Raw genomic sequence first — 13,829 nt, forward strand, 5'->3', positions numbered from 1 at the left:
ATTGTTCACTGGGGCATGGAGGGTGGTGAACAGAAAAAAAATGTGATGCAGATTTTGGATATTACAAGAAAAGTTGAAGGTTAGTAGTGTGGTCAATCAAATGATGGTCCCTGAAGATATCCACATTGTAATTCCCAAAATCTGTGACTGGGAGTTAAGGAAGTTGGTGGAATTAAGGTTGCTAATCAGCTGACCTTAAGATAGGGAGAAGATCCTGGCTTTCCTGGGTGGGCCCCAATATAATCACAAAGGTCTTTCATTGAGCGAAGGAAGCAGAAAGAGAAGTAGGAGAAAGGAAATTTGAGGACTTTTCTGCTGCTGACTTTGAAGATAGAAGAAAGGGACCAGGTGACAAGAGATGGCAGTGACCTCTACCGGCAGGGAAAGGTAGAGAAATGGATCATCCCTTTGAATCTCCAAAAAAGGTAGCCCTGCTGACACCTTCATTTTAGCCTTGAAGGCCCATGTTGGATTTCTGATTTAAAGAACTGTAAGATAATAACTTTGTGTCGATGTAAGCTACGAAATTTGTGGTATTTTATTATAGTAGCAATAGGAAACTGGTGCAATCAGAATGGGAAAATGAACTTTAGTGGACGAGTTTTAAATAAAATGTATGCAATAGAGAAAATTCATGTTATGAGAATTTTCATAAAATTTGTTGTAGTTCTGCAGATGCTGATTCTGAACACAACAGAGAATTTAAGACCTAAGTTTGCATAAAGGAAATAGGTTAAAGGTTTAAAGACAGGTCAATAGACAAATAGTTAACTTGTTTTAAAACAATTTATTTTACAGATGGCTTTATCTTTCAGCATCCAGTTGCCAAAACATCCCAACCACATTCATTCAGGTTTTGAAATCTGAGCCTAAAACTCTAAAGATGACAGTGTTAGAAAAAGTGCAACAAAGCATGGGCAAGAGTGACCTAGTCAAGCTGTGGCTCCGTGAAAAATTAATGGAATTATTCATACTGAATTCCACTTAGCTGACCATGTGATCAGTAAAAGCAAGGAAGATTAAATTTTAGTTGTAGTTTTAACTTTCAAGTCCAGATGGTTCTAGGGGATCCACCTAATCATGTAATTGTGTTTTATCAAATTTTAGCTGCTACTTGAAAAATCATCCTTGTGCAGGAAAAAAAGGTCATATATCAGATCATTGAACTATTGTTTTATTCCAATGGATTGTTAGTAGGATGGTGTTGAGGTTTTGTGGAGCATCAGGAGGTGTGCCATGACGTCTAGAATCATTGATAAAATATTTAGGGAAAACAGACTCTGCCATCAGGCTGTAACATATATGTAATTGCATTGCATAATGGCTGAGTTTCTTCAAAAAATGTCAAATTTTTGTCAAATGCTCATGGGGTCATTTGGACCATATCACAGGGATCCTTTTTTTTTTTTTTTTTTAAATATTTTTCATTTGCTTTTACTGAAGTTTGATTTGCCCACATATAGTATAAGACCCAGTGCTCATCCCATCAAGTGCCTTCCTCAGTGTCCGACACCCAGTTACCCCATCCCCCACCCACCTCCCCTTCCGCAACCCTTTGTTAATTTCCCAGAGCTAGGCGTTTCTCATGGTTTGTCTCTGTCTCTAATTTTTCCCACTCAGTTCCCCTCCTTTCCCTTATAATCCCTTTCACTATTTCTTATATTCCCCTATGAGTGAAACCATATGATGATTGTCCTTCTTCAATTGGCTTACTTCACTTAGCATAATACCCTCCAGTTCCATCCACGTCAATGTAAATGGTAGGTATTCATCCTTTCTGATGGCTGAGTAATATTCCATTGTATATATAGACCACATCTTTATCCATTCATCTGTTGATGGACATCATGGCTCCTTCCACAGTTTGGCTCTTGTATCACAGCGATCCTATTGCTAGCCCAAGTCAGCCACCTCAAATTCATCCAGGAATAATTCTACTTTCAACACCACTAAGTGCCCTGTGGCCTGTCAGCAGCTCTGTCCCACCTCACTCAACAGGACCCTTCTCCAATCTCAGGACATTAATCTGCAAAATGACCTTGGGTTGCTTTTCAAAGCAATTTAATGGACTGATCCAGTCTTGCTTGTAGCAAGCTTTTATCTACATCTATCCCTTCTCCTAACCCTGCACATAAAAGCCAACCCTCTAGACTCTTCCTTTGGAGGCAGGAGATAGGCTCGAGGAGAGATTGAGGCTGAGCATTTAAAATTTGAAACTTCTCCCTTTTTTCTCAGCTATATAGATATGCCTGTTTGTATTGAATCTGCCTGAGGTCATAAAATGTAAAAAAGGAAACAAAATACCTTTAAGTACAACACTGCAATTTCATTGGCAAGTGGGAAGAGATGTGGTTTGTAGTACAAACTGAAGCAGAAAGCAAAGTGAAGCCAGTGTTTCATCTGTTCATGCTGGAGAAAAATAAATGTGTTATGTTTTTGTTGTTTGTTTATCGTTGGGAGAAAGAGGTGCTGTTTGCCTGTTTATTTGTTTGTTTGACAAAGGCTTGTTTGAAAACATCAGAAGTTGGCCAATCTTGGGTTTGTTCAAAATAAAAATCTTTTCTTGTGACCACCACGAGAAGTTGTATGACTTTGGTAAAGCTGTTTGCCCTGAAAATGGCATCTCAGGCTGGTGGATTGTAGTGGAAGAATGGATTTACCTCTGTCAGTTACGCTCCATGTTTCTGAGTTGCATGTGTCCTGTAACATTTTTTTTTCCCTTTTAATGTTTCGAAGGAAGTTTCTGAAGAATTGGTAGCCAAGCCGTCTCTGTTTGATCATGCCTACGACTACAGTTAGAATTATGTTCACTCAATGAGCTTTACTGTTTTTTGAGCCAGTTTTGGTAATTGTAAAAACTTCGATAGCTTTCGAAATGGTCAAAAGTTGATCAACCAAGGATAAATGGAACTCTGATTATATATGGCTAATCTGAGATACTTAATAACAAATACATAGAAACATCGGCAATGTCCTCCCCCCCCTTCCCCCTAACCCCCATTCTGGTGAATGAGATTAAGTCCTCCTATCATAGATGATCTCTCTGTGTTAGCATCACTCTGAGATCTGCCAGGAGGCTGGAAGGTGGTGTGTCTACAACAGTGAACAGGATCCATTCCCTCCAATCACTGCTCTTACCTGCATTTTCTTAAAGACAATAGGGCTCAATTATGAATTATTTTCTCCTTCATAGGAAGCTAGTTCAAACATCAGATATAAAAAATTGAAAGGCTAGTCTGAATTCTGGATACAAGCTGAACAAATAAAACAATTTTAGGAGGGGAGGGCTGCTTTCCGAACAATTTTAGGGGAGCAGTTGTCATCCTCAGTTTACTGGTGGGTAATTTTTGGCCTGTGAAACAGAGAAACATTTGTGCTAAAGGCGTTTTAATCATCTGCTGGACACTGTTGAGGAGGACTTTGGTGGCCAGAGGCCCCTTGAGAAGGGGACCGTGGCACACTGTGCACGATGAGGTAGTTGTACATGAGGGGCTTCAGAAATAAAAAGTTATAATTCATTTAGAAACATTTCTTGCATGCCCATGTAATCCATACGATGTTCCTGACAAAGAAAATATAGCAATGAAGAAAACATACAAAGTCTCTGTCCATATGGCTTTACCTTATGAAGTCTGGAAAATGAAATGGACAAAGTGTATTTATAGGATCAGATGGTGTTGAGATGGTATAGGAGATAATATAATAGTCAGTTACACACATAGTAGGGAAAGGTTGGGTGCCATTTTTAGACAGAGAGGTAAAGAAAAATCCCAACTGAGGAGGGATCATTTCAGGAGAGATCATAGAGGACTGTACCTGGGGGGCCGGGTCACAATAAAGGAAAAGCAGAGAGCTTTCCATAAAGGACCATTCCACAATCCCATATTTCATGCAAGCTACATAACAACTAACTTCACAGTGAAATTGTGCCTGTGAAAAAAATCAGTGTGTATTATCACTTGGACTGCATAATGCTTCTTTTTTGACAATAACCATTTTATGATGATTCCTATTTTAAATAGAAAACTAAGCAAGAAAATGAGGAGTTGCTCATCTTCTGGCCATAGGGACTTAACCACTGTTAGCATTTGACCATATATTCAAGTGTTTTAAAATATATTAAAAAAAAATAAAAAAAATAAAATAGATTTTAAGTAGATTCCACACCCAGCATGGAGCCCAATATGGTACTTGAACTCAGAACCCGGAGATCAGGGCTTGAGCAGAGATCAAGGATTGGACACTTAACTAACTGAGCCATGCAGGCACCCCAGAATATATGTATACTTTGAAAATTGTGTAAGTAACATATTAAAGATTCATATTTTAAAACATCAATATATTACAAATAAACCCATAGTCCATTTGACCACCCTAATCTAAATCTCTTCTGTCCCAGATGCAAATCGTCATTATTGGTTTGGTGTCTGTGCATTTAGTCCATTTCCACATACACACATGTGTACACATGTACATGTGTGCATGTTCACTTCTGTGACCCTGCAGACTTTCCTAAACTAACACACGCGCACGCACACACACACACACACACACACACAGAGTAGAATAGTTTTATGCTATGTTTAAACTTTGCATAGGTGGTGGGGTACGATTTGCCTCATTCTACAACTGTCTTCTTACTCTAAATAATATTTCATCATGCTGTATCCATGTTAACACAAGGATGTACTTTATTCTTCTTAACTGCTGTGTGGTATTCAATTTTCACATGTTTATATGAGTGTGTATCTGTGCATATGAGTGTTTACTGTGCAAGTACCTATGTTTGTGTATAAGTATACTGCTTTATGTGGTGGTCCTGACTCAATCAATGATGTATATCATGAAACGCTTTTAATTTTCCCGCACTATCTTCACCTATGTTTGTTGAATTTATCCTTCTTATCATGTAATACTTCCTGCACATTCCATAATTTCTGGTCAATTTCACATGTTGGGATTCAGTTTAAAACTTCAATAAAGGCTCTGCAACCAGGGATGCTCGCGGATCTCGGCGCACAGCCCAGCTTCCTTCAAAATGTCTACTGTTCACGAAATTCTCTGCAAGCTCAGCTTGGAGGGTGATCATTTCACACCCCTGAGTGCATACAGGTCGGTCAAAGCATACACCAATTTTGATGCTGAGCGTGATGCTCTGAACATTGAAACAGCCATCAAGACCAAAGGTGTGGATGAGATCACCATTGTCAACATTTTGACCAACCGCAGCAATGAACAGAGAGACAGGACATTGCCATTGCCTACCAGAGAAGGACCAAAAAGGAACTTGCATCAGCATTGAAGTCAGCCTTGGCCGGCCACCTGGAGACTGTGATTTTGGGCCTATTGAAAACACCTGCTCAGTACTACGCTTCTGAACTGAAAGCCTCCATGAAGGGGCTGGAGACTGATGAGGACTCCCTCATTGAGATCATCTGCTCAAGGACCAACCAAGAACTTCAGGAAATTAACAGAGTCTACAAGACCGGAAATACAAATCAAAACCACAGTGAGATACCACCTCACACCAGTGAGAATGGGGAAAATTAACAAGGCAGGAAACAACAAATGGTGGAGAGGATGCGGAGAAAAGGGAACCCTCTTACACTGTTGGTGGGAATGTGAACTAGTGCAGCCACTCTGGAAAACTGAGTGGAGATTCCTCAAAGAGTTAAAAATAGACCTGCCCTACGACCCACCAATTGCACTGTTGGGGATTTACCCCAAAGATACAGATGCAATGAAACGCCGGGACACCTGCACCCCGATGTTTCTAGCAGCAATGTCCACAATAGCCAAACTGTGGAAGGAGCCTCGGTGTCCATCGAAAGATGAGTCGATAAAGAAGCTGTGGTCTATGTATACAATGGAGTATTACTCAGCCATTAGAAATGACAAATACCCACCATTTGCTTCGACATGTATGGAACTGGAGGGTATTATGCTGAGTGAAGTAAGTCAATAGGAGAAGGACAAACAGTGTATGTTCTCATTCATTTGGGGAATATAAATAATAGTGAAAGGGAATATAAGGGAAGGGAGAAGAAATGTGTGGGAAATATCAGAAAGGGAGACAGAACATAAAGACTCCTAACTCTGGGAAACGAACTAGGGGTGGTGGAAGGGGAGGAGGGCAGGGGGTGGGGGTGAGTGGGTGACAGGCACTGAGGGGGACACTTGACGGGATGAGCACTGGGTGTATTTCTGTATGAAATAAGAGGCTTCTCTCCTAGCCGCAGAATGCAACACGGCCTCTCAGAAATGAAACTTTATATCTAAGATTCCTTTTAGTTTAAACTAAAAATAGTTCATTAAATTAATTAACTCAGTTAATTCATCTGCAACAGAGATCACAGGTAGGTGCTCCCAACAAGGAGGCATGCCATTGTTTTACTGAGTTCCAACAGGGAGGTGTAGCTTAGACTCTGGTCTAATATGTAACTTTTCTGTGAGTCTCAGGGGTTTGGGGAAAAAAAATCCAATTTGAATATTTTAAGATCCTTAGAAAGATCTGGTTGGTAACAGGGTGTGACTTGCTACCCACAGATTAACTCAAATGGAAAATAAGGTCAGTGTAAGTGACCCTTGTGAGTATTTCTGGACTAGGCCCAAAATGGAATGTTCTTCTCTCACAGTGCATTTTCTAACACCACTCTTTGCTGAAGAACAAAATCTAAGAACTTACTTCGATTTTAGTCCTTAGTCCTAATTCTGCCCATAAAAAAAAAAAGAAAAAGAAAAAAAAAAAAGACCTCTACAAGACCGATCTGGAGAAGGACATCATTTCTGACACATCTGATGACTTCTGCAAGCTGATGGTTGCCCTTGCAAAGGGTAGAAGAGCAGAGGATGGCTCTGTCATCAATTATGAACTGATTGACCAAGATGCCCAGGATCTCTATGATGCTGGAATGAAGAGGAAAGGAACTGATGTGCCCAAATGGATCAGCATCATGACTGAGAGGAGTGTGTGTCACCTCCAGAAAATATTTGAAAGGTACAAGAGCTACTGCCCTTATGACATGCTGGAGAGCATCAAGAAGGAGGTCAAAGGAGACCTGGAAAATGCTTTCCTGAACCTGGTCCAGTGCGTTCAGAATAAGCCCCTGTATTTTGCTGACCAACTGTACGACTCCATGAAGGGCAAGGGGACTCATGATAAAGTCCTGATTAGAATCATGGTCTCTCACAGTGAAATGGACATGTTGAAAATTAGGTCTGAATTCAAGAGAAAGTACGGCAAGTACCTGTACTACTACATCCAGCAAGACACCAAGGGCGACTACCAGAAAGCACTGCTGTACCTGTGTGGCAGGGAGGACAGAAGCCCATCACGGCATGAGTGTCTAAGAGTGGTGCCCCTTTGTTTGCAGGTAACAGTTCTAGAAAATAGCTTGTGACTAACAGTCCCCTTATACCCATCCTTGTGAGGATGGTGTTAGCATAGCCCCCTCCCTATCCTTATTTTAGTTGCCTAAGCATTGCCTGCCTCTCAGGTCTAGTCTCTCCTTCAAAAAAATAAACATTCCAAGGAGTTGGAAGTGAAATCTATGATGTGAAACACTTTGCCTCTTGTATACTGTGTCATAAACAGATGAATAAACTGAATTTTTACATTATATAAAAATAAAATAAAACTTCAATAAAATATTAAATTTAATTCTCAGCCCTCTCCCATGACCAAGTAGAATTTTTTCCTAAAATGTAAGGTTCATTCAACATTAAAAAATACATCAAATGCATTTCACCATTTTAATAGATCTAAATAAGAAAGCATACGATCATATCAATGGATCCAAACAAATTATTGGACAAAATCTCATATCCCTTCATGATAAAAAAGAACCTCTCATTAAATTAAGTATAGGCAAAACTTAATAAGGCTAATAAAAAGACATCTACAAAAATTTACAACAAAAATCCTCTGTGATGGGTGAGTGATTCAATTCTTTCTCCCAATGATCAAGAAAAGCAATGTTGTTCTTTCTCACTGCATGGATTATAATACTAGAATTGCTAGCCAGTGCAACAAAGAAAGATAAATAAAAGGCATACAAATTGCAAATAATGAAATAAAACATATTTTTTTCATATAAAATCTTAAACAATCTCCCAAAAAGTTCCCAACACTAATAAGTAATTTTAGCAAGGTTACAGTATACAAGATCAATATTTTAAAAACCCAATTACATTTCTATGTGCTTGGAATTTATAATTGGAATTTTAAATTAAAAAGAATACCACTTAAAGTAGAATAATAAAAATGAAATACATCACATATGAATCTAACAAAATATGTACAGAAATCAGAAATCAAATAAGATCTAAAATCTGTCAAGATATTATTGGATCACAGTTTGGAAGACTAAATGCTATTGGGATATTAATCTTCTCTATCCTGATTTATTAATTCAATGAAATTCCATTCAAGTTCCTGGCAAGACTATAGATATTCAAAAGCTGATTCTAAGATAATAGAAAGACAAAGGTAGTACTATGGCCAAAACAGTTATGAAAAAAAGAAAAAGGAGGTAGAGGACTTGTATACTAGTTTTCCAGACTTACTTTAAAGCTACGACAATTAAGACATTATGTTATTGGCAAAAAGGTCCACACAGAGATCAATGGACAGAATAGAATGTCTAAAACTAAACCCACAATATGTATATTGTCAACTCATTTTGACAAAGGTTCAAAGATATTCGATGGAGAAAGGTACTCCTTTCAACAGATGTTGTTGAAACAATAAGATGTACATATGAAATAAAATAAATGTTGACAACATACCTCACACTGTATATAAAATTTAGCAGTAAATGGATTATATGCCTTAATGTACAACATTAATCTATAAAACCTTTAGAAGAAAATATAGGAGAAAATCTGCTCACCTTGGCTTTTTTTTTTTTTTAATTTATTTATGATAGTCACAGAGAGAGAGAGGCAGAGACATAGGCAGAGGGAGAAGCAGGCTCCATGCACCGGGAGCCTGACGTGGGATTCGATCACGCCCTGGGCCAAAGGCAGGCGCCAAACAGCTGCGCCACCCAGGGATCCCCTCACCTTGGCTTTTGTATGAGTTTTCAGGTACAATGAACAAATAATCTATAAAAGAAAATGCTGATAAATTAACATTTGTAAAAAATGTTAAATTATTCCTTGCAACAGATAATGTTAAAAGAATTAAAAGAGAATTCATAGAGTGGGAGAAAATATTTTCAAATCATATAGCATATGAAGGATTTTTATTCACTATCAATGTACAATGGTAATAATTCCCCACATAAAAAATATTTTCCTGTAATCCTTTGTTTACAATAAACCACCTAGCTGAGGGTAGTACAATTACAGAGATGAGGGAATGAAAAAGAACTATGAGAATGGAGCTCCTTTTCTGAAAACTCCATAAACAGAAAATATGAAGTAGTTTAATTATGCACAAGTTCTGTTAAATTGGAAATTCCTATGATTCTCATACTATTTAAAAAAATATTTTATTTATTTATTTGAGAGAGAGAGAAAACAAGCAGGGAGAGGGACAGAAGGAGGAGCAGACTCCCTGTTGAGCAGGGAGCTGGATTTGAGGCTTGATACCATTACCCTGGGATCATGACCTGAGCTGAAGGCAGACGGACAGAGCCACCCCAATGACCCTCATTTTCATACTTTTAATATGTGGTCTTGGTTTGCTATAGTTTTACCAACATGCTTGTTGCTTCATTATACTACTCAGGGAAGGGATTAGGATTGGTGTTGTTAGGCAAAGCCACTTAATTTTAATCCTTGAGCACAATGGGGTGTCTTTGAGAGTTTTGAGCAGTGGAGAAAAGTGGCAAAGAGATGTCAGAAGAAGAGTCGTCTAGCTAGGAAATAGAACAGAGTGAAGAAGGTGGAAACTAAGGGGTGGATATTGGGGCATTTGGATCCCAGGACTTCTTGAGTCTCTTTATGTCCATGATTTTTTTGTATTTGACATTAATGCAATTTACCATCTTTAGATTTGTAGTTCCTTATTAGCCAAACACAGACCTCCTGATTCACAAGAGGAAGCTCAGTATTGTGGAGATAGCTCATTGCTAGGGATTTTGATAGATTTTTGTTTTTGCAAATTTTTGTCAAACTCAGAAAAGTAAAAGTTAGCAAACATACCAGAGAAGAAGTGGGTTAAGTAGAATTTCCTAGACTGTTCCCTGAAGAGTTTATACACTTTTGAGGATGCTCCTCTGAAAGATAACAGTCATAAACATGGTCATATACTTCTTTCTGTTTTTTTTTTTGTTAATTTATTACCAATGTAAATCTCAAAGACCTCAACAGTAACTGTTATGTTCTGTTTTCAAATAATTTTAGAGAAAAAACTATTTTTTGTCTTTTGGTCATGGTAGCCTATTTTGAAAGATATGAATAGGAGAGGAAATCACTAAAGCTAGGAGGAAAAGAAAAAGGAAATGGAAAACAGAGATAAAAATTGATCGAATTTAGGAGGCTGGGAACTGTGCTCATACAAGTTCACAGATGTATGAAAACCCTGTTCTTCAATTCAAAGAGAGGTGCTCTTTCTTTAACTGGAAGAGATACAACCCCATTGAAGGGAAAATACGATTGCAGTTGACATTGGCATGGTGTATAGTAAATGTAGAAGGCATGGCAGGTTTACCTTCCTAAGAGAGAGAGTTTGTGTGGGAAAGTGACTATCCTATATAATAATAAACAGAAGTTAGTCTTAGATATGACAACTTGAAATATAGTACTCAGCACTTTATCAGAGGAAGGCATGGGAATATAATGGAAAGATGCACTCATGCAATAAATGAATGTTAAGAAAACCTTGCAGTGTGTGAAGTTTTTATTCACCTGACTGGTTTCTTCCTCCCAGATCAATGGGTTGACTTTTGGACTCCTGAAGAGTTATTTTAAATGTTATAGATCAAATCTTCAAAAATTTTCAAATTCTGCTTGGTTTCAAAATCACTCATCATGTTCGTAGTTTTATTATCACGTATCAGATTCGAATATTGGGACATACTGTCACCCTGTCACCCTAGAGTTGATACATTGATAATCTTATTTTGTGAGGCTGTCTTAATACTAATTTTCAGAGCAGACCATATTTTTCACCGATATAACATTTCTCAATATTTAAAAAGGAAACCTATTTCTGAAAAATAAAGTTGGCAAGCTATGAACCATCTATTTTTGTAAATAAAGTTTACTAGGGGGAAGCAGGTGAGGCAGGATGGTTATTCACATGTAGGGTGGGATCCTGACTTTATTTTGAATTGTGATATTTTGTTTATTGTGTTTTTTTCCACATTAATTTTGGTTTTAAAGATAGTGAATTAAATATTCTTAATCTTGATTGCTCAGTTTCTGGACCCTCTCCTTTCCTTAAAGTTTGCATCTGAGATAACTGCCTCACTAACCTTACCTTAGTACCTGTGGATATTTGTGGATGTACACAAATATATGCTGTGCTTGTATGTATGTGTGGTGGGTGGATGCAGAGGGTGGGGGATGCATGGAGAATCAGACCACTTGATGCTATGTTTTCCTGTTGGGTGGCTGGGAGACATTATGGAAAAATTCTAATTCTAATTACATGTTTAACAGTGTTTAGGAATATGGTGATGGATTGGGTAATACAAATGATATATATTCAAGCTGGGTGAGTTCTTTCTTGGCCTGGGCCACCAATTTTTGTATGCATATGACATGGTTCTGAGATCACCTGAGCAATCTCTTGAGTTCACAGCTGAGCCCATCAGCTCCAGATGGCTTATGTTCACTCAGCTCACACCCGAGCAGAGAGCTGCAGACCGTCTTTCTGTTCATTGAGAACCTTCTAGTTTCTACCTTACAGAACCCATAAGCAGGAATACTCAGGGGTTCGAAAGTTATGATGAGCTACCTCATACAAAAATAATGCTCAGTTTTGAAGGAGATTATTGTGACTATGGATACTACTTGTCTAGATCATGCTGATCAAACCCACAGCATGGTTTTAGGTGTAGCTGGTTAATTTATTAAACAGAAGAAGAGAAGTGGACAAGGCTCCTTCCTTCATCAGCAATGTATGCACTCCTACAAAAAGTGTTGAATGGAGTCAGGATTAGTGTTGAAAGTATCAGCAAGGACTGATACTTTACTCTTTTGGATGTCTACCAGCTGCTTCATAGTGGAGAAACAAAGGCACCTCAACCAACTGGGAACAGGCCAAGGTTACTTATCTAGAGCTCGCTTTCATGAGGGCATCAGCTACCATAACTCGAGTTTTGCAGAGACTCATAGGCAGGCAAAGATTCATAGTGGAGAGAAGGGGAAGCCTTTGGCTCTGCTTCTGATTGGAGGCTGGCGGCTCAGGAAGCTGTAGGGAGGCTAACCAGAAGGGGGCATCCCAGGTGATTGGCTAGGGGTGAGCATTTGGCTCTCTCTGGTTGGTCCTAACTTAGCAGTGGGGGGCAAAAATCAGGGAAGCTGTCAGTTAGTAATCCGATAAACAGGAAGAGATAATGTGTGGAGAATGAAGGGCCGTGGAGAGCAACAGGCAGAGAAAGTGGAGGCGGCACTCCTGTGTGGTCAGCACTTGCTCTGGGCACAGGAATTAACCAGAGCCTCCAAAATGGAGTTCCTCACCCCGTCCTGTACCCTTCCTAGTTCCACCTTGGATGCAGCCCTGCCACTTTGTCCTCTTGGACCAGACACTACCCCATGATGGAGAACACCTGTGTGCGTGTGTTGGAGGACAGGGAAGAGGAGGTGGTGCTGTGCCTGCAAACAGTGGGCTGTGGATCATTAAACGGCTGGGGGTTGGCCACAGGTAAGGACTGCAGGTTTGGGCACGGTCTGCAAGTGAAGAATACCACATGCGAGGGGCTCTGGGGAGCAGCCTCCCAGCAGCCCATGGGAACTACTTTGAAGAGTTTCCCTTGCATTCAAAACAACCTAGTGCTCTGAGCATCCCTTTTCTTTTGTGCTTGTTCTGCTTTTAAAGAAATGTACTGAATTTTTATGTTTTTCGTAATTGGCTTAGAACAAAAGAAATGATAGTTGCATATTCATAACAGGAACGACAAACTGGGTCAGTCAAGTCCAGTTGTCAGGACAACCCTTTCCACAGCCTGGTCTGTTTGTTTGCACGAGCTGAACAGACCCAGCCACCCCGGCAGTGTATTATTGGTCATGGTTCCTCTCATTTCACACGATTTAAAATAAAGATTTTCTCCTGCCTTCTCAGAACTCACAGATCCATGCACACAGGAAGGCAAGATGGTTACATTCGGAAGCTTTTAGCCATATATCTTCTGCTTTGCAGATACTCAAAGAAAATAAATTTGACATTGGAAAATACTACCCATTGATCTGTTGAAGAAAAATGCTTTATTTTCTTGATGATCTAATAGGCATAGGTATTTTATAATTTAATTGTAGGGATAATCTTTCAATTGGTGTCTTCATTTTAATGTGATATCATCTCATTATCTTTTTAACTTTAAAGCTTTTCTGTGCCTTCCATTTAATGATATCTTAGATTCTAGTCACTGCAAAAATCTAAGGTCCTTTGCCTGACCTCAAAAAGCTAAACATTCATTGTTGGGAATGGGTGTGAAGAGGCAAAACCAGAATAAAATATCTGTAAATTCAAGGTTTAGTCCCAGAAAGAATAAGTGATGAGCAGGGCTTCTGGGATGACAGTGTTAGGAGCTTAGGCAAACTGCTCTTCCAGATACACATTTGTTTAACTGATGAAAGTTAGCAAAAATTATCATTCAGAGTCTCTGGAGATTGATCAAAGGGCTTGCAAGAAATTGAGGACCATTTATTTAGCTCAA

At 39.0% G+C, this 13,829-nt stretch overlaps 1 protein-coding gene across 1 annotated transcript; it reads left to right on the forward strand.

The window, feature by feature from the left end:
• The first annotated feature begins 5,008 nt into the window (after positions 1–5,008).
• On the forward strand, positions 5,009–7,621 carry LOC140622078 (annexin A2-like). Its single transcript, XM_072807620.1, is given in 3 exon segments — positions 5,009–5,239; positions 5,242–5,481; positions 6,747–7,621. Coding segments are annotated over 3 exon segments (1,095 nt in total). The 5' UTR covers positions 5,009–5,038; the 3' UTR covers positions 7,401–7,621.
• Positions 7,622–13,829: the final 6,208 nt, after the last annotated feature.

Source organism: Canis lupus, chromosome 1, assembly GCF_048164855.1.
Source record: "Canis lupus baileyi chromosome 1, mCanLup2.hap1, whole genome shotgun sequence".
Classification (NCBI taxonomy): domain Eukaryota; kingdom Metazoa; phylum Chordata; class Mammalia; order Carnivora; family Canidae; genus Canis; species Canis lupus.